General features: G+C 38.1%; 1 protein-coding gene across 2 annotated transcripts in view; it reads right to left on the minus strand.

Moving 5' to 3' along the window:
* Positions 1 to 6,732: 6,732 nt before the first annotated feature.
* Positions 6,733 to 23,115, minus strand: part of LOC121377561 — a 42,493-nt gene continuing 26,110 nt past the window's right edge. The window contains exons 1-2 of one of the 2 annotated variants that reach the window (XM_041505607.1): positions 22,830 to 22,890; positions 6,733 to 10,230 (exon numbers count right to left, since the gene is read on the minus strand). In XM_041505607.1, the coding sequence (XP_041361541.1) occupies positions 9,455 to 10,186 (732 nt within the window). In that variant the 5' untranslated portion in view covers positions 10,187 to 10,230; positions 22,830 to 22,890 and the 3' untranslated portion in view covers positions 6,733 to 9,454. Of the gene's footprint in view, positions 10,231 to 22,829; positions 22,891 to 23,115 lie in introns of those variants that run through there. The other variant, XM_041505608.1, reaches the window with a different exon arrangement.

Raw genomic sequence — 23,115 nt, forward strand, 5'->3', positions numbered from 1 at the left:
GATTAAATATGGAGAGAGAAAAAATGTCTTTGTGGCTGTGTTGGTTGACATTAAATCGTTCCTTCTTACTCTGGTCATTGACCTTTCGACAAATTATCGACCGTTTGTCCTTTTTCAGAATTCAGTTGGTGCGATGGGTCTTGGGGACACCTTCCCCCACACCCCGACTCCGTCCCAAACATTGTCCTATGACTGCTACATCAGATGTGACAGGGTTGGGATTTAACTCAGTCGGATGGGTGCTCACCGGAGGTGTATGCGTCGCAGGATCGAACCACCTCAGTGGATTCATTCTACTGATTGGGTTTTTTCTCGTTCCAACCAGTACACCACCACTGGTCAAAGGCCGTGGTATGTGTTTTTCTGTATGTGGGAAAGTGCATATAAAAGATCCCTTGCTGTTACTGGAAAAATGTAGCGGGTTTTCTCCGATGACTACGAGTCATAATTACGAAATGTTTGACACCCAATAGCCGATGATTAATTAATGTGCTCTAGTGGTGTCGTTAAAGAAAACAAACTTCTTCAAATGTGATATATAATGTATACTGTTGTTCATGATAATATAAAAGTGCCTATGAAAGATCTCTTGTTGCTTTGTAGAAGGAGTAACTTGTATGGCACTTTCAGGGTTTATTGGTTGGTTGGAAGGAAGGAAGGATGTATAAACTCCAATATGGCGGACATGTGACTTATTTTGCAGATGCATAATCATATCACCTTAAATATGAGTGTATGCTTCAGAACTATGGTGTTACCTGTCTTAAAATTCATGACATTCAACTAAAGTAATTGCCGATTGCGACCATTTTGAAATTCAAAATGGCGGCTACCAAGGGTTTAGTTATTTTTTGTGTCCCGTTTTTTAAATTGATATCACTATGCCATAGAACACCTGTGCCAAGTTTCATGCTTGCCTGAAAAAGTGTGAACAATTATTCGGTCGATGGGTTAGTAGGTCTTCGTGTTAAAATTCAACAAAGGCTTATTTTGATTTTGCAGTATGGTAATACGTTAACGATAATAGTGAGTTTGTTTGTTTTGTTTAACGACACCACTAGAGCACATTGATTTATTAATCATCGGCCATTGGATGTCAAACGTTTGGTAATTATGGTATATAGTCTTAGAGAGGAAACCCGCTATATTTTGCCATTAGTAGCAAGGGATTTTTTTTATATGCACCATTCCACAGACAGGATATCACATACCATGGCCTTTGATATACCAGTTGTGGTACACTGGCTGGAGCGAGAAATAGCTCAATGGGCCCACCGACGGGGATTGATCGTAGACCGACAGCGCATCAAGCGAGCGCTTTACCACTGGGCTTGGTCCCGCCCCTCGGGACTAGTAATTTTCGACATATTTGAAATATTAAGCAGGCTATATTTAAATGTGTGGAGAAATGGTTTTTTTAAATAAATAAAATAGTGACGTCATGGTTTTATACGTCGGGCTACTAATAAATTGTAAGACAATGTTCAGCATTAATATTAGTAATAGTATAATACAAGCCAGCCAACCACCAATCCCACTCACTTCCAAGCTAAAAGTATGGGTAAATACACTGTATAGTTGTCTGTGTTTTTCAAATCGTCGAATATCACAGAGGGGCGGGATTTAGCTCAGTCGGTTGAGTGCTTACGTCGCAGGATCGAACCACCTCGGTAGAAAGTTTGTTTTGTTTAACGACGCCACTAGAGCACATTGATTTTGTATCTTATCATCGGCTATTGGACGTCAAACATATGGTCATTCTGACACTTTTTTTTAGAGGAAACCCGCTGTCGCCACATAGGCTACTCTTTTACGACAGGCAGCAAGGGATCTTTTATTTGCGCTTCCCACAGGCAGGATAGCCTTTGTTGAACCATTTATGGATCACTGGTCGGTACAAGTGGTTTACACCTACCCACTGAGCCTTGCGGAGCTCTCAGTCAGGTTTGCCTCGACTGGGATCCGAACCCAGTACTTACCAGCCTGTAGACCGATGGCCTAACCACGACGCCACCGAGGCCGGTAACCACCTCGGTAGATCCATTCAGCTGATTGGGTTTTTCTCATTCCAACCAGTGCACCACAACTGGACAAAGGTCGTGGTATGTGTTTTCCTGTCTGTGGGAAAGTGCACATAAAAGATCCCTTGTTGCATTACAAAAAATGTAGTGGGTTTCCTCTGATGACTACGAGTCAGAATTTCCAAATTTTTGACATCCAATAGTCGATGATTAATTAATCAATGTGCTTCAGTGGTGTCGTTAAAAATAAGAAACTTTTTTTTTGTTAATACCACTGAATTAACACGATACAGGGTTCATACGCGTCCTGGAAATCCCGGAATATCCTTGACAATTGTGATTTTTAAAATCCATTTCTGGAAATAGCATTAAATTTGATTGTGTCCTGAAAATGTAGGCTGAAATGTCGGTGGGGTTTGTCTAAATTCAGACGACAATTTGTTATAAAAACATTCATTAATTGAACATTTCATGTCCTGGAAATGTCCTTGAATTTTATGGGGTTTTTTTTTTCCAAGTGTAAGAACCCTGAATATATCAAGTAACATCTCAGCGGATCAAAGTTCAATATGTCACCAGTTTTACATAGAGCGTTTAACATTGCCTTTGGTGACATATGTCACAGAGTGTTGTTTTATGTGATCGGGAAATACATCGGCCGGTAACTTAAGACAGTATTATTGTACCGCGTACGCTATTATTGTGCTTGAAACATGCGCGAGGTGTCACTTAAATTAGTATGCCCGTTATTTTTTGTGCGAAGCTAGTACTGTCGTAACCAGTTGGAGGCCATGGAAGGAATGAAATGTTTTATTTAACGACACACTCAACACATTTTATTTACGGTTATATGGCGTCAGACATGGTTATGGACCACACAGGTATTGAGAAAGGAAACCCGCTGTCGCCACTTCATGGGCTATTCTTTTCGATTAGCAGCAAGGGATCTTTTATATGCATCATCCAACAGACAGGACAGTACATATCACGGCTTTTGTTACACCAGTTGTGGAGCACTGGCTGGAACGAGAAATAGCCCAATGGATCCACCGATGGGGATCGATCCTAGACCGACCGTGCATCAAGCGAACGCTTTACCACTGGGCTACATCTCCCGCCCCTTGGAGGCCATGGATGCCCACATCCCCATCACACGTCATCACCAGCAGACCTTGACGTGAAAACAAACTGAGGGGAGGGATTAACTGGTCTTATAACTTATATTATGAATAGTCATTTAAGGTATTGTATCACATGATACCATATAAAGTTTGTTTTGTTTAACGACACCACTAGAGCACATTGATTAATTCATCATCGGCTATTGGATGTCACACATTTGCTAATTCTGACACGTAGTCATTAGAGGAAACCCGCTACATTTTCTTAATGCAGCAAGGGTTTTTTTTATATGCATTTTTTCACATAACACGGCTTTGACCAGTTGTGGGGCAGTGATTGGGACGAGGAAAAACCCAATCAACTGAATGATCCACCGAGGTGGTTCGATCCTGCGATGCAAGCACTTCAAGCGAGCAATCAACCTACTAAGCCAAATCCCGCCCCACAGTTGAATAAAGACCAAAACATATTTGATTCACGTTTCTTTTTTAAATGTAAAGTTTATGCTTTGAATTTTATTCCCCACCAAAAAAAATCATTCCTTTTTTTTTTTCAATTATATTATTGAAAAATCCAACAAGTGTGGCCAATAGGTTAATACTTGTGCTGACTTCTGCTAGACCGAGCCAAAACAAAAACCGTCCTATAGACTGGTTTATTTCCTTCACGGTAAACGAAATGGCCACGTTTAAAGCCAATCAAATAGTTCGGGAAGATTGGACCAACTCGTCAAAAGAGAAAATGTAATAAAAGGAAAAAGGGGGCATTTAAATAAGGGGATGCGAGTCCCCTTGGATACGAGTTTGGTTGGCAATGTTTTGTTTAGTTTATAATGTGATGTCTTAATTAAAAACAACAAACAGCCTCATTATAAAATATTACTCTTTACTTCACAAAAAATTAACACATATATATTTTTTTTAATTCAGAAACAATAAAAACACTAAACTAAATACATATATTATGTACACATTTATGGACGGATTCTGATAACGAGGCTCATCATCTGGCCTATTTCATTCACCAACGAACATCTCAAACAACACTTCATGTCATTCACAAATACTTCACAAAACAGTGTTACTAAATTTAGTAGCACTTGCGATCCAGGAGCAATTAAGTTTTGATACGATGTAAGGAATCCCCTCCTAAATCCACCCTTGCTTTTGAGGACCAACCTGTGGTTGCTGTCATGCATTTAACAATAACAACCAACGCATACAATTAAGCACTGAAAAGCTTGTTTTGTTTAACGATACCACTAGAGCACATTCGGCTATTGGATGTTAAACATTTGGTTATTCTGACACAGTCTTTAGAGGAAACACGATATATGTTTTCACTAACAGCAAGAGATCTTTTATGAGCACTCTGTCTCAGACAGGACAACACTGGCTCCCCCTTTATTCGTTTCCACCCACCTCCACCATCCCCCACCTTCATTTTAAAGTAAGTAAAATTCTGCTTAGCTCTCACTACACAGTTGACTTCCGGGTGAGAGTTCATTGATGACGGCCCACTATAGTTCCTAATTGTGACACATGTTATGGTTCACATATTCACTTTTAGAAAATGGTGAAGAATTAAAACAATATGTGTGTTTAATGGTAAGCCTTCTGGCTGTATTTTGCCCATGTTATTTTGTAATATTGTGCATTGACCTTTTGGGACATGGGTATATACTACAATAGCGTAAGAGACAGTCGGAGTGAATCCGTTAATGAACCACCTGTTCGGACCGGTACTAGAGCCAGATGCGGTCATATAGCAAAAAACTGAGACTGAAATGTTCTCAATGTTGGAGTGAAAATAAATGCTTATATAATATATGTTCGCAATGGTGTATGTTGTTAGTGCTAACGAGAACCCGTTCTATTGGCAATCTTCATTTGAAGTTGGGTAGTTTAACATGGGCTTCAATGGCAGATGACTTCTGTGTAGTGAGACTTTAAATTTAACCATTACTAATAATGTTCTATGGAATAATTCGCATGACGGGCGCCATCGGGTTGGAAGGTGCTAATGCTAGGATCAGACTTCCTATTGTCATGAAGGAGTTGGCCAACTCGCTGCTCTCACAACGTCTACTACGACGTTCTGTTTGCTATTCTGAGCGCCCTTACAACTCGATTTTCATCGTATACAACTTCCACGACCGATTAGTTGTTAATCTGATTGCACCAGTCGTAAGTTGAATGTGGGGTGGGGGGTGGGGGGAGATTTCAACGCAACGGTCGAGTTGGCCAACTCCGTCGTGACAGCTGACAGTCTGAGCCGAGCATTACATACACTGAATGTTCAAGCTCGTCTGTCCTGGGCACACATTTCACAGGGTTTCAGATAGTTAATATTGAAGGTATTCAGACCAGCATATTAAACAGAACGACATATTGGTATGTATGTCAAACAAACAAAATATCGGCCTCAAAATAGGTCATCGCAGGGGCGTAGGCTGGGGGGGGGGGGGGGGGGGGGTTGGACAACAGCGATTGCAAATGCAACATTAATCACATACTTTAAGCTGTTGTTTGCCCAACTTAACTTTAATTAGTGTGAATATTTCATTATTAAATAAAAAAATAAAAAAAAAGAATATCAAAAGAAACTACCCTCATTCGCTAAACACAATTATTTAAAGACATCACCTTTGTTATATTTTGCTAGTGGCGTCGTTAAATAAAACAAACTTTTTACTTTTGTTATATTCTGTTTGACCAACTGAAACTTGAATTTGGCTACATATTTTTAAAGACCAAACTGCTAAAATAATGTTTTGGGCCCAGCTTAAATTCAGGAAATATGTTAATTAAATTGCAAATACAGTATACATACCAATATATATATTATGTGGAATATCATTATATACGTCACCGGTACAATCATTAACAGACTGAGTTATCTCCCTTTAATTTGCTTTCGAAAATCCTCGACCGATTTCACTAATCATACGTTTCGACGTTGTGACAGTCATGTTTGATCGCACGTGTCACTGTCAAGTGCTTCGCCGTTAAGAGGACTGCCACTTTCCAACACTACATCGTTCCCACTTTGCGTGTAGGACTGCCATTCCCCGTACGATACATTCTTCCCATTTGTCGTGTACGGGGACTGTCACTCGCCAGGACGATACAATGAATGAATGTATGTTTAACGACACCCCAGCACAAAAATACACGTCGACTATTGGGTGTCAAAAAGGTCAACATCACGACACCTGGCCGATGCGTTATTTTCACTGTCCGTCTCTCTGTTTATATGTGTGTCTGGGGCGGGACGTGCTCGCCTGATGCGCGGTCAGTGTGGGATCGATCACCGTCGGTGAGCCCATTGGGCTATATGTCGTCCCAGTCTGGTATACCAAAGGCCGTGGTATGTGTTATCCTGTCTGGGGCATGGTACATATAAAAGATCTCTTGCTGCTAAATGAAAAAATGTAGCATGTTTCCTCTCTAAGACGAAACTGAAATTGACAATAGCCGATGGTTGGTGAATCAATGTACTCTAGTGGTGTCGTTAAACAAAACAAACAAACTGAGACTAAATGTCAAAATTACCAAATGTTTGACATCCAATAGCCGATGATTAATAAATCATTGTGCTCTAGTGTTGTCGTTAAACAAAACAAACTTATTTTATTTTCCCCACTTTGTGCGTAGGATGACTGCCACTTATATTTATGTACTAGAAATACAACTGGCATCTTTAAAAAGTTAGTGTTGTTCATAGTAATAACTCATATTGGTTATATTATCGGATTTTAAAATAAACACAAATACAAACATTCTAACTTTTTATAACATTATTCATCTAAGGAGTATGGTAGTCGTGTGTTTTTGTAATTTAGTATTGCTTGGCAGCAGAACATGTATCCAACATATCGGTAACAATCGTACGTCCGTGGTATGATTCGTATAAGCAGTCGAGGAGACCCGAATGATTTGAATCTCAATATTTGTTAGGTCCTTATTATTTTTAATGTCCAGAAATATAAAAAAATAACAGGCGCGTGTGAGGGGGTGGGGGGTTCGGAGGTTGAAACCTCTTCCTGCTTAAGTGAATTTTCGTTTTTCTTAATATATTTTCCGTGAATACACGATTCGACCCCCTGCCCCTATAAATGTCGGTCGCCACAGTCTAGACCCCCTTTCCCTACTAAACTTCCTTCACACGCCCCTGAATACTGCTGTATTTTTGTAAGTGCTATCTTTCAGTTCATATGGACGGTTATTTAGTAAGTGGACGGATGAAAAGGGTGTCTCTGGTTTAAAATGTTTGCATATTACAACGTTGCATACCGTTTGTCAGTAGACACTGGACGTGTAACCGATTTTAACATATCTGGATCTCGAGGGTCCTCTAGCAGTATTCTCACATAAAATCAGGATACCGACACCAACAGAGCTATAACCGTCTGTCTATGGTTCGGAGTACAGTATTAGATTTAATTATTATGATCAAACACATTTTACACAAATACATAAATAAAAATAAGATTCCGTGTTCAGAAATCCTGATTATGAAAAAATAATATTAGGTTTTGTTCTGGAAAACATTGTTTCATAGTAGGATTGTATATACATGGGTTTGGAACACATTATTTCATAGTAGGATTATTAAGCTCGAGTCTTAACAACATTGTTTCATAATAAGATTATGTTTGGTATTGGACAACATTGTTTCACAGTAGGATTATGATGTTTGGTATTGGACAACATTGTTTCATAGTAGGATTATGATGTTTGGTATTGGACAACATTGTTTCATAGTAGGATTATGATGTTTGGTATTGGACAACATTGTTTCATAGTAGGATTATGATGTTTGGTATTGGACAACATTGTTTCACCGTAGAATTATGATGTTTGGTATTGAACAACATTGTTTCATAGTAGGATTATGATGTTTGGTATTGGATAACATTGTTTCATAGTAGGATTATGATGTTTGGTATTGGACAACATTGTTTCATAGTAGGATTATGATGTTTGGTATTGGACAACATTGTTTCATAGTAGGATTATGATGTTTGGTATTGGACAACATTGTTTCATAGTAGGATTATGATGTTTGGTATTGGACAACATTGTTTCACAGTAGAATTATGATGTTTGGTATTGGACAACATTGTTTCACAGTAGAATTATGATGTTTGGTATTGGACAACATTGTTTCATAGTAGGATTATGATGTTTGGTATTGGACAACATTGTTTTATAGTAGGATTATGATGTTTGGTATTGGACAACATTGTTTTATAGTAGGATTATGATGTTTGGTATTGGACAACATTGTTTCACAGTAGGATTATGATGTTTGGTATTGGACAACATTGTTTTACAGTAGGATTATGATGTTTGGTTCTAAACATTGTTTCACAGTAGGATTATGATGTTTGGTATTGGACAACATTGTTTCATAGTAGGATTATGATACTTGGCTTTGGAGAACATTATTTCATAGTAGGATTATTAAGCTCGAGTTTAAATTATATATTTTCATAATAGGATATGATGCTTGGTTTTGGACAACATTGTTTTACACTAGGATTATGATGCATGATTCTGGACAACATTGGTTTATAGAAGGATTATGATATATGGGTTTATAAAACATTGTTTCATAGTAGAATTATGATACTTGATTTTAAACAACATTGTTTCATAGTAGGATTATGATGCTTGATTCTAAACAACATTGTTTCATAGTAGGATTATGATGCCTGATTCTAAACAACATTGTTTCATAGTAGGATTATGATGCCTGATTCTAAACAACATTGTTTCATAGTAGGATTATGATGCCTGATTCTAAACAACATTGTTTCATAGTAGGATTATGATGCCTGATTCTAAACAACATTGTTTCATAGTAGGATTATGATACTTGATTCTAAACAACATTGTTTCATAGTAGGATTATGATGCCTGATTCTAAACAAAAAAAATTCATAGTAGGATTATAATACTTTCTTTTGGACAACACTGTTTCATAGTAGGATTATGACTCTTTGTTTTGGACAACATTGTTTCATAGTAGGATTATAATATTCAGCCAGTAACATACAACATATATTAGCCGAAATCCACACCGATACGTCACGTATATTCACTAGGTCACGTGCAGGTCATAAAGGTCAACTGTGTGTGTGTGGGGGGGGGGGGGGGGACATTTCTGATGACCAGCGGTCTCAAAGACTCCAAGCTCAGAAGGTTTCTCAGCCTTGGCAATGACGATGGTTTTATGCACCAAATCATTTATATTTATTTTAGTTTCTTTTCTTTTCTTTTTTTTATTATTGCGCAAACACACTTTTACTTCCGAGCTGATTTGCTCTTCGTAACTGCTGACATAGCTGGCGAACTCTTTGATTTGTGTACACTAGACTTGGTGCTAGTCTGTTTGAACTCGTCTTCCAGTCTGTCGCGCACGACCCGCACGTTCGACTTGTGTTTCGGAGCACTCAGGTTCTCCCAGAAATGGTCGGGAACTTTGTGTCTCCTCGGTTTCAGCACCTTCGTCTCTGCCTCGTTGTCTTCGCTCGTTTCCGAGCACTCTTCGGCATTCTCTGGCAGACGTATTTCCGGAGGTTTGTGATCTAAGTGTCCATTGGTCAGAGCAGGCGTCTTTGACGTTTCATTCTTTTCTCTTGGAGATTTTGATTCGTCTAAAACGTCGATGCCATGGTGATGATGGTTGTTGTGTGGACTTGCTGTTGTTGTTGTGGGTGGTGCGCGATCCCAATCGGGTACCAGTCTTGAAAATGGCGCAGACCTGTTGACCCCGTGACCTCTGGCGCTTAGACTGGTAACAAAAGGGAAAGTCCCTCGTCTGCTGGTGTAGGCTGGAGACGCGGCCAGTTTCTGCTTCAGCCACTGACTTTCCTTCTCGTATCCCCTGGAGATGACCTTCTTGGCCTTCTCCACCTGACGTATGTCGCGGTTTAGCCTGTTATCGAAGCGAGCGTTATTCTGTAGGAGAGCGTCGTCATACTCTGAACGGCGCATGCTCGAACTCATCCCCTTGAGGACCTTAGTTCGATTCATCTTCAGCGCTGTGGTTGAGGGCAGTGGTTTAGTTTCTCATGGGACTGAAAGAAGAAAACATTTAGTGATTATAATAAATAAAAAAAGTGTGATTAAAGGAGGATAGTGATTTAGTTCTTCAAAGGACTGAAAGAAACAAAAATGTGTCATTAAAAGAGAACTGATTTAATTCTTCATGGATTGAAAGAATAAAACATTCTGTAAATAAAAGGGGACAGTGATTTAGTACTTTATGGGAAAGGGACTGAAAGAAGAAAACAGTTTTGTCATTAAAAGATGACCGTGATTTAATGCTTCATGGGTTGAAAGAATAAAACATTTTGTGACTGAAGCAGGGCTCACACTGGAAAAAAATTTGATTAATCCAAATTTCACATACGTGAAGTATTTCCTTGAAAATTATTAAAATATTGTTAATTGAAGGAAAATGTGTATTAGTTATAGCCACTTTGTGTAAATATTACCAACTGGCTTATTTTGCAATAGACATGGTGAGCCCTAAAAGAGGACAATGATTTAGTTTTTCAAGGGACTGAAGAAAGAAAACTTGATTAAAAGAGGACAGTCATTTAGTTTTTTAAGGGACTGAAGAAAGAAAACTTGATTAAAAGAGGACAGTCATTTAGTTTTTCAAGGGACTGAAGAAAGAAAACTTGATTAAAAGAGGACAGTCATTTAGTTTTTCAAGGGACTGAAGAAAGAATACTTGATTAACAGAGGACAGTCATTTAGTTTTTCAAGGGACTGAAGAAAGAATACTTGATTAACAGAGGACAGTGATTTAGTTTTCCAAGGGACTGAAAGAAAAAACATTCAGTCATTAAAAGAGGACAATGATTTAGTTCTTCATGGGACTGAAAGAAAATATTTTGAGTAAAATCAGAGCTCACTGCAGAACAAATTTGGTTTCATCAGTTGTCAGATGTGTAGAGTATTTCCTTGAAAATTATTAAAATATTAATTTAAGGAGGTTTTTTTAATTAGTCATAGACTAAAAGTTGTAGCCATTTTCAATTTTTAAAAAATCAGTTGGCTAATTTGTCTATGAATGGGGCGAGCCCTGAAAAGAGGGCAATGATTACGTTCATGGGACTGAAAGAAGAAAACATTTTGTGATTAAAAGATGATGGCGTTGAATGATGATGATGGTTGGTGGTGATAGTGATGACGTTGATGATGCGATATGGTGATATGTTTTTTGATCGCTTGTATTCGCAACTAAGCTGAGATATATATCAAGGAGTGATAATGTAAATCGGTTTCGCCTTGCATATATCCTGTTATACAGAGACAAAACGAAACAAGGGAACACTTGGTATTATAGACCAGATTGCAGTCACTATTAGCGTTGTGATGTTAATGTCTCTGGTGTATACAAATGTAACGGGGATTTCAGTGAACACTTGGTATTATAGACCAGATTGCAGTCACTGTTAGCGTTGTGATGTTAATGTCTCTGGTGTATACAAATGTAACGGGGATTTCAGTGAACACTTGGTATTATAGACCAGATTGCAGTCACTGTTAGCGTTGTGATGTTAATGTCTCTGGTGTATACAAATGTAACGAGGATTTCAATGAACACTTGGTATTATAGACCAGATTGCAGTCGCTATTAGCGTTGTGATGTTAATGTCTCTGTATACAAATGTAACGAGGATTTCAATGAACACTTGGTATTATAGACCAGATTGCAGTCACTGTTAGCGTTGTGATGTTAATGTCTCTGGTGTATACAAATGTAACGAGGATTTCAATGAACACTTGGTATTATAGACCAGATTGCAGTCACTATTAGCGTTGTGATGTTAATGTCTCTGTATACAAATGTAACGAGGATTTCAATGAACACTTGGTATTATAGACCAGATTGCAGTCACTGTTAGCGTTGTGATGTTAATGTCTCTGGTGTATACAAATGTAACGAGGATTTCAATGAACACTTGGTATTATAGACCAGATTGCAGTCACTATTAGCGTTGTGATGTTAATGTCTCTGTATACAAATGTAACGAGGATTTCAATGAACACTTGGTATTATAGACCAGATTGCAGTCACTGTTAGCGTTGTGATGTTAATGTCTCTGGTGTATACAAATGTAACGAGGATTTCAATGAACACTTGGTATTATAGACCAGATTGCAGTCACTATTAGCGTTGTGATGTTAATGTCTCTGTATACAAATGTAACGAGGATTTCAATGAACACTTGGTATTACAGACCAGATTGCAGTCACTGTTAGCGTTGTGATGTTAATGTCTCTGTATACAAATGTAACGGGGATTTCAGTGAACACTTGGTATTATAGACCAGATTGCAGTCACTGTTAGCGTTGTGATGTTAATGTATCTGGTGTATACAAATGTAACGGGGATTTCAGTGAACACTTGGTATTACAGACCAGATTGCAGTCACTATTAGCGTTGTGATGTTAATGTCTCTGTATACAAATGTAACGAGGATTTCAGTGAACACTTGGTATTATAGACCAGATTGCAGTCACTGTTAGCGTTGTGATGTTAATGTCTCTGGTGTATACAAATGTAACGGGGATTTCAGTGAACACTTGGTATTACAGACCAGATTGCAGTCACTGTTAGCGTTGTGATGTTAATGTCTCTGGTGTATACAAATGTAACGAGGATTTCAGTGAACACTTGGTATTATAGACCAGATTGCAGTCACTGTTAGCGTTGTGATGTTAATGTCTCTGGTGTATACAAATGTAACGGGGATTTCAGTGAACACTTGGTATTACAGACCAGATTGCAGTCACTGTTAGCGTTGTGATGTTAATGTCTCTGGTGTATACAAATGTAACGAGGATTTCAGTGAACACTTGGTATTATAGACCAGATTGCAGTCACTGTTAGCGTTGTGATGTTAATGTCTCTGGTGTATACAAATGTAACGAGGATTTCAATGAACACTTGGTATTATAGACCAGATTGCAGTCACTGTTAGCGTTGTGATGTTAATGTCTCTGTATACAAATGTAACGAGGATTTCAATGAACACTTGGTATTACAGACCAGATTGCAGTCACTGTTAGCGTTGTGATGTTAATGTCTCTGGTGTATACAAATGTAACGAGGATTTCAATGAACACTTGGTATTACAGACCAGATTGCAGTCACTATTAGCGTTGTGATGTTAATGTCTCTGGTGTATACAAATGTAACGAGGATTTCAATGAACACTTGGTATTATAGACCAGATTGCAGTCACTGTTAGCGTTGTGATGTTAATGTCTCTGGTGTATACAAATGTAACGAGGATTTCAATGACTGTCGACAATGAAAGATTGAAGGAAGGAAATGTTTTATTTAAAGGGACACTCCTGAGTTTGCTGCATTGTAAGATGTTTCCGACTAATAAAATATTTCTACGATTAAACTTACATATTAATTTTTTTTTTTTTTTTTAGAATATCAATGTCTGTATATTCAATGTGTTTCTGGACGTCTTAATATTTGTAAGAAATATATTTTAGAAAATAAATTAAAATTTAAACTAGTACAATTATTAGAAAGATCAGAACCATGTTTAATATACAGCCACTAATATTTTATGCAGAAAAATATATTTGATATGTAATTACAATCGTTAAAAAGTCTCTGCCAGTCGATAACATCTTAAAAATTGCAGCAAAGTCAGGAATGTCCCTTTAACGACGCACTCAACATATGTTATTTACGGTTATATGGCGTCAGACATACGGTTAAGGACTACGCAGATATTGAGGGAGGAAACCCGCTGTCGCCATTTCATGGGCTACTCTTTTCGATTAGCAGCAAGTGATCTTTTATATGCACCATCGCACCGACAGGATAGTACATACCACGGCCTTTGTTACACCAGTTGTGGAGCACTGGCTGGAACCTGGAGAGATTGAATGTTAGTAATACGGTTAACTTCATGACACATACGTATTCTTTGTGCTGTGGTATCATTAAACATTTTTACCGGCCTCGGTGGCGTCGTGGCAGGCCATCGGTCTACAGGCTGGTAGGTACTGGGTTCGGATCCCAGTCGAGGCATGGGATTTTTAATCGAGATACCGACTCCAAACCCTGAGTGAGTGCTCCGCAAGGCTCAATGGGTAGGTGCAAACCACTTGCACCGACCAGTGATCCATAACTGGTTCAACAAAGGCCATGGTTTGTGCTATCCTGCCTGTGGGAAGCGCAAATAAAAGATCCCTTGCTGCCTGTCGTAAAAAGCGTAGCCTATGTGGCTACAGCGGGTTTCCTCTAAAAAAAACAGTGTCAGAATGACCATATGTTTGACGTCCAATAGCCGATGATAAGATAAAAAAAATCAATGTGCTCTAGCGGCGTCGTTAAATAAAACAAACTTTACTTTTCATTAAACATTCATTCATTCATTTACTCCATGGACGCAGTTTTTAGTGGCAGTCATTCTTTCGTGTTAGTGTGATATCTTATTTATTTCAATCAGTATATCAAGCAGGGGCGGATTCAAGGGAGGACCGGGGGTTTCGTCCCACGTGCCCCTCTTTTCTTCTTTTAATTTTCTTTTCACTGGGATGCCCTTTTAATGAGTTGGTCGGACGCCCATGTGCTCTTTTCCCGTTAGTCACCCCCCCCCCCCCCCCCCACCCCACCCCACCCAACCCGTCACAAACTATTTTCTGGATCCACCACTGTATAATGTAGGCACGGCGGAGCAGGAGTGCTGCCCCCTCCCCCAGTAATTCTGAATCGCAAATATTATTTGTAGTAAATGTTAAGACAGAGATGAATTTTACTTGTAGAATGCAGGAAATTGGATTTCAGAACATCTAATTTTAAAAACGTTTACGGAGGAGTGTACCCACGAACCCCCTAGAAACTTTGCTTTGCTCCCTCGATCTTAGTCAGCCCCCCCCCCCCCCCCCACCACCCCCACCCCACCCCATCCGTTGTCTACTTGCTTCCGCCTATCCTGTAATGTATGGTACTTAATTTTAAGTGTTCTCTAAATACACCTCCTTGCACTTAAACGTACTTTGTATTTTTCTAATCTAAAATAATATACGGCTGATAAGTTGTGATAATTCAGAATGTTAGCTTGGAGCGGGTACCGCTGGTGCCAAGGCCACTTAGACCATTGTCTTGTTGTTGTTTGACACAATCAGTGTCGCTCCGTGACACTAATTCAAGTGAGTGGGACTTTACTGTATTGAATGTATCGCAGATTACAAATGAGCTCTTAACTGGAGACATATAGAAACGTGTATAACATAAATAGTACTGTCCAGGTAATTTGTCCACTTCTTCTTTTGTTAAGCGAGTGGCCTTGGATATGTATTTAAATTGTGGACCATAAGCGTACAAGACACGGGGACAGAGGTTGGTGGGGGGGGGGGGGTGCAACTGCGCTCCTAATGCTGGAGAAAACCCTCAAATTCGGGTAAAAATTAAAGAGATATTCGGCCAAAATGTGCTAACCTGAGACCTTTTTAACATGTACAGTATTTCGACCATTCTACCCTCAAAATTAGTTGTAATCTATGTAAGAATGCGTAGTGACTCATGTGCACCTCTATATAGCTTTTTGGTAGTAATGCTAATATGAATAAAGTTTCATTTAATCAGGGCAAAAGACAGCCTGCTCCCCTACAGAAATGAGAACCCGTACGCCTATGTTGTGTAGCACTGCCTGGAACAACTGGCATCGGTGGTGTGGTGTGCCAAGTTAAAGTTGGTTTTGTTTTACGACACCACTAGAGCACATTGATTAATTAATCATCAGCTATTGGATGTCAAACATTTAGTAATTTTGACTCGTAGTCTTAGCGGGAAACCTGCTACATTGTTCCATTAGCAATGGATCTTTTATATGCATATTTCAACAGACAACACAGCATATACCACAGCCTTTGATATACCAATTGTAGGACACTGGTTGGGACAGGGGAAAAAAACAACAATCAGAGCATGGTACCACCGAGGTTTGATCCTACGACCTAAAGCACCTCAGGCAGTATAGTACATACCATGGCCTTTGGTATACCAGTCGTGGTGCACTGGCTGAAAGGAGAAAGAGGCCAATGGGTCCACCCGCAGAGATCGATCCCAGAGCGACCGCGCATCAGGCGAGTAGTTTATCTCGCAAATTATTAAACGCTGAAAAAAGTTAGTTTGTTTTGTTTAGCGGCACTACTAGAGCACACTGATTTATTAATCGTCGGCAACTGAATATTATACATTTGATAATTTTTATAATTATAGTCTTAGAGAGGAAACCCGCTACTTTTTTTTTCATTAGTAGCAAGGGATCTATTATATGCACCATCCCACAGAGAGGATAGCACATACCACAGCCTTTGATATACCAGTCGTGGTGCACTGGCTGGAACAGTAAATAACCCAAAAGGGCCAACCGATGGATGCTGCTTATAGAAACATGTAGCACGTTTCCTCTACTGATTTATATCAGCGTTAAATTTTAATGTTTGACATTCAGAAGCCTACGATTAATAAACTAATGTGTTCTAGTGGCGTTATTAAACAAAATAATCTTTAACTTTCATTGATGGCGATCGACCCCATAATCCATAGCACCTCGGGCGAGTGCTCTAACCACTGAACTAAACGCACATCCCGTCCAGTGGCGGGACGTAGCCCAGTGGTAAAGCGCTCGCTTGATGCGCGGTCGGTCTAGGATCGATCCCCGTCGGTGGGCCCATTGGGCTATTTCTCGTTCCAGCCAATGCTCCACAACTGGTGTAACAAAGGCCGTGGCATTTCTGTGGGATGGTGCATATAAAAGATCCCTTGCTGCTAATCGAAAAGAGTAGCCCATGAAGTGGCGACAATGGGTTTCCTCTCTCAATATCTGTGTGGTCCTTAGCCATATGTCTGACGCCATATAACCGTAAATAAAATGTGGTGAGTGCGTCGTTAAATAAAAACATTTCTTTCTTCCTTCTCACATCCCATCCATTTGCACCCCTACTAAAAACATGAGTCCATAGGAAGCTGGTCACAGCATAAAAGGAGAACAGTGTTTTAGATAGTAGTATAATAATATTTGTTTTATCAAACTGTTTCCTCCAGTATCAAATATTGATGACCTTTACGATTGTTACCACGCAACAGTGAAGCTGGAGAGGAAATTGGCAATCTTAAACAAGTTCTACTTATCGATCGCCTCGAGTTAATATGACATAAATCTTATTATATTCAGCATTATTTTCATTACAAATATAGTTGTTCTGTAAAAGTTCAATTACATTTATAGTAGAAATGTGTTCCAGCAACAATCAGTGGTTGATGGCGAGGTGTTTTTTTACTCGAATACTCACTACAGGTGAAATAAAATACTTTAATATTATTTGTACAAACATAAATCTGTTTGCAAAAGTAAATCATATTTTAATATGGCTTCGTCCTCAGCCTCATTTTAGGATTTGCCTTAAATTATTTATATACCCTTATATTAGCGAGACTGCTGGGCATAAACAAATGTTTTAAAAATGCATATATATATATATATATATATATATATATACAAAACGGACTACACAAAATCAGAAAACAAAATATAATTGTTGATAAAAGTATACTATAAAACTTAAACAAAGTAGCAATGTAAAAATAGTACGTCAAATTAAACTGTTGAACGGACTGTTCCGAATTTGCTGGTAATATAAGATGTTTCCGATTAATATGTCTATTTTAACGACTAAGATTACACGTTAAATAAATGTTCTCCTTTATAACATCATTGTCTCTATTACCCAGGGACGAAGCCCAGTGGTAAAGCGCTCGCTCGATGCGCGGTCGGTCTGGGATCGATCGCCGTCGGTGGACCCATTGGGCTATTTCTCGTTTCAGCCAGTGCACCACGACTGGCATATCAAAGGCCGTGGTATGTACTACCCTGTCTGTGGGATGGTGCATATAAAAGATCCCTTGCTGCTAATGGAAAAGAGTAGCCCATGAAGTGGCGACAGCGGGTTTCCTTTCTCAATATATGAATGGTTCTTAACCATATGTCTGATGCCATATAACCGTAAATAAAATGTGTTGAGTGCGTCGTTAAATAAAACATTTCTTCTTTTTCTTCTTCCATTACCCAATGTGTTTCTGAGCGCCCTGTTTGTAGCTACTTAGTATAAACTTCTTTTTATTTCCTAATAGATATTTGTTTCGCATGTACAAAATTACTGGAAAAACCCCCCATCTAGTTTGGACTACAGTACTACAACAATTAATACGACCAGAAACACATTGAATATATACTAACACCGATATTCTAAACAACAAAATACATTACATATGAAATAGCAGGCGTTAAAGTCGCAGACACTAGTTTCAACCCGTAAATTGGACACTAAGTTTAGTTAAATCTACAAACCTGTAACACATCTGGATAAGGTTACAACAGAGTGAAACAAGAGTCTGTGACGTTGACATGGTGATATACCCTTAAAACAGACTAGAACTCGACTTCATAACCGTTACTTCTCAGACACACGTGCGTTTTTTAAAAGATGAAAAATGCATTTTGTGGTATTAGAAACACTAGGATGACCAGAAACACTTTGGATGTACGGAAATGTATAATGTAAACAATGAAATGCAAGTAATGTTTGATTTCAGTTATCAACAACAACTCTAGCTATGCCTAATAGTGAAAACTATGCCTTGGTGTTGAAAAGATAGGATATGTCACTTTAAAACGGCTCTACAAGTCTGAAACATGTTACAGTATATAGCAGCAGAACATTCTCTTTAAAACGGCTCTACAAGTCTGAAACATGTTACAGTATATAGCAGCAGAACATTCTCTTTAAAACGGCTCTACAAGTCTGAAACATGTTACAGTATATAGCAGCAGAACATTCTCTTTAAAACGGCTCTACAAGTCTGAAACATGTTACAGTATATAGCAGCAGAACATTCTCTTTAAAACGGCTTTAAGTTTTGTTATGAAAACATTCTCTTTAAGTTTTTATGAAAGAAAGAAATTGTTTGATTTTCTCCACCACTTATATATATACGACGTCGACAAAAAACAAATGCATTTGAAAAGATCCTTTTTAGCCTGGTCGTAGCCCAGTGATAAAGCGATTTATTGTATAACATTTAGTAACTATCTTTAAATATCAGTAGAATAAAAGTGACATCAGTCACTCAGTGACGATAACACATTTTAGAGTGAAAATTTCACTGTTTCACTCTAAAATGTTTTATCGTCACTGTACAATGTGTTATCTTCACTGTAAAATAGCCGGAACTACTTTGCTGCCGGCATTTTAAAAATAAAGGTAAATTGCCAAAAGCAATAAATAGAAAATTTCATGTTTTTTGTCAAATATGATTTATATCTCACCTTGTAAAGTTTGCAATCATATCACACTCGTCGCGCAAGCGTGACTCGAGAGATATGATTACAAACTTCACTCGATGAGATATAAATCATATTTGACAAAAAAACATGAAATATCCTCTATTTATTGATTCGCAGTCGGTTTATGGTCCATGTCTCGTTCTAACCACCGGCCTCGGTGGCGTCGTGGCAGGCCATCGGTCTACAGGCTGGTAGGTACTGGGTTCGGATCCCAGTCGAGGCATGGGATTTTTAATCGAGATACCGACTCCAAACCCTGAGTGAGTGCTCCGCAAGGCTCAATGGGTAGGTGTAAACCACTTGCACCGACCAGTGATCCATAACTGGTTCAACAAAGGCCATGGTTTGTGCTATACTGCCTGTGGGAAGCGCAAATAAAAGATCCCTTGCTGCCTGTCGTAAAAAGAGTAGCCTATGTGGCGACAGCGGGTTTCCTCTAAAAACAGTGTCAGAATGACCATATGTTTGACGTCCAATAGCCGATGATAAGATAAAAAATCAATGTGCTCTAGCGGCGTCGTTAAATAAAACAAACTTTACGTTCTAACCAATGCACCACGACTGGTATATCCAAAGTTGTTGTATGTGATATCCTGTCTGTGGGATGGTGCATATAAAAGATCCCTTGAAATTAATGACAAAAAAATATAGCGGGTTTCCTCTCTAAAACTATATGTCAAACTAACCAATTTGTTTACATCCAATAGCTGATGATTAGTAAACCAATGTGCTCTAGAGGTGTCGTTAAACAAAACAAACTTTAAACTTTAAAAATCCTTAGTTTCTTTTTTCTTTAAAAGAAAGAACATTATATGTGGTAGAGTTAACGGGTTTTTTTCTCTCAAACTAAACTGTTATAATTACCAAATATTGAGGGAAGGGGGTTAAAGGGACATTCCTGAGTTTGCTGCAATGTTTTAAGATGTTATCGATTAATAAAATATTTCTACGATTAAACTTACATATTAAATATATTTTCTTGTTTAGAATATTAGTGGCTGTATATTAAACGTGTTTCTGATCGTTGTAATATTTGTACTAGGTTAATTTTCATTTTTTTTCCTAAAAAATATTTGTTCGTATATACGAAATTATTTGAAGATAAAATCCAGTTTGGGATTCTTACAAGACAACCAGAAACACATTGAATATACAGACACTGATATTCTAAACAAGAAAATATATTTAATATGTAAGTTTAATCGTAAAAATATTTTATTAGTTGGAAACATCTTACAATGCAGCAAACTCAGGAATGTCCCTTTAAACCTGATTTACCAATGTGCTGGGGAGGATTTTTTCTTCAATAAACCAGGCTTAAGATTCTAGAATCCCCGGTCGAAAAACTAAAAGTTTCGTTTACACAAAGCCCCAATAATGATTGAACAACTTATTTCTTATTTATTTATATATATATATATATATATATATATATATATATATATATATATATATATATATATATATATACAGGGCCGTATCTAGCAGGGGGGCAAGGGGGCAGTTGCCCCCCCCCCCCCCGAAAAATTTCGGAAAGCATTATGGAAACTTTTCTTCTTAACCCTTTAAGGAGTTTTAGACTATAAACTACTCAGTTGCGATTGCCCCACCAAACAAAACATCCTAGCTACGGCCCTGATATATATATAAATCTAAAGTAAAACTTCACCATCTAAAAACCTAATACATACGTACAGAAATTCAGACGTTAGAAACCTTTATGCTGACACTCCATTTATCTTGAATGTTTTTTTTAAAGTAATGAAATCCCACAGTTCTGCGACGACACTGAAACCAACCTAACAACTTAAGACCACCTACCCACCAAGAGGCAGGTAATGTGTCTGATTACAATACGATTACCACAGAATTCCTTTTATATTAATCTAAAAAAAAATTCCTCTGTATTTTTTTTTTTTCTCTCGCTCAAATGAATTGTGGTCAGCACATAATTTGTGTTGTGACGGGAAATTGAAAACACGTTTCTTTTTATTATGTACTATACGCACGCTACGACAAATGCAGCGAACATAATTAAAATGATCTTTTCTTACTTTATTGACCAGAGAGTTCAATTTCCGCCGAGGGAAATTGAAAGAATAATTGGAATGAGGCGGATAATAGGCTATCAAAATGTAAAGCAAACAACTCGTTGGTCGGTTTTATTGAATTATATATATGTGCAATAGAAGAAAAAAATGTCTTCCCAGATAGATATACAGTATTGTTATTTTGAGTGTGTATCTGCCTATAACTTTATCCTCTCTCTTCTGTCTTCTCGCCATTTAAACCTGGATTAATGGGGGGGGGGGGGACATTTATTTTAAATTATAACAAATGTACATGATATTCCAAAAATTCTATCTATTTAAAAAAAAAAAAAACCTGAATCAAGTGTTACCTTCTTTTATTTCCATAGGCGTACGGGCTCCTTTTTTTTTTTTTCTGTTTTTTTTTTTTTTGGGGGGGGGGGGGGGGGGAATTACCCGAATTAAACGAAAATGCCCGAATCTGCATAACAACATTTATTCGTATTAGCATTACTACCAAACAGCTATATAGGGTTGCAAACGAGTCACTAATTCATTTTGCCCGAATATCTGTATAATTTTTGCCCGAATTTGATGCCCCCTCCCCCCTCCCCCCCATCCCCATATTTTCAAGGCTGTGTTCAGTAAAGCGCCCACCTGATGCGCTGTCGGGTCTGTTTCTCGTTACAGCCAGTGCATCACGACTGATATATCAGGGGCCGTGGTATGTGTTATCCTGTCTGTGAGATGGTGAATATAAAAGATACCTTGCTCCTAATGGAAGAATTATTTAATATTTGACATCTAATAGCCGATGATTCATAAATCAATGTGCTCTAGTGGTGTCGTTAAACAAAATAAACTTTAATAAATTCTGAATGTGATCACATCCCCGTTATTTCATTCTTTCGCTCGTTCTTTCTTTCAATCTTACTGCTTTGTTTGTCAATTTTTAATATTTTTTTCAGGAGGGGGAAATTGACCTGCTTTGCTGGCCAGTTACGGTAGGGCCCAATTTCACAAAACATCGTAAGCCTAGTTTTGCACGCAAACGTAAATCTACAACTAAACCACAATTCTTGTTACTATTATAGTACAATAAATATAGTTTAAAATAAACATATTTCATTTTCTTTTGTCCTTACAATACTCCAGCTTTCGTAATAATGTAATTTTCTGCGTGAAATAGACGCCAAACACATGTAAACGCACGACCGGTATATCTGCTAGTAGCAAACGTAAACTTACGATGTTTAGTGAAATGGAACACAGTAAAGTCCTGCACCCAACATCTACGTATACCCTTCCGCACAATGCTAGATCGGTTACCACTAAACTATAGTCCGTTTCATCCTCGTTCAAAAATGTTTTTTGGTGGGGTTTTTTTTTTTTTTTTTGGTAAATAATTTCAGTTTGGTCTGACGTAAGAAGAAAAGTAAAAGTGTTTTGGAAATAACAGATTTTTAAAAATATTTTTGTGTGCAATTTAGAAAACTAATGGCTCAGAAATAAATAACTTGTAGTAAATTCCATA

Source organism: Gigantopelta aegis, chromosome 7 (genome assembly GCF_016097555.1).
Source record: "Gigantopelta aegis isolate Gae_Host chromosome 7, Gae_host_genome, whole genome shotgun sequence".
Classification (NCBI taxonomy): domain Eukaryota; kingdom Metazoa; phylum Mollusca; class Gastropoda; order Neomphalida; family Peltospiridae; genus Gigantopelta; species Gigantopelta aegis.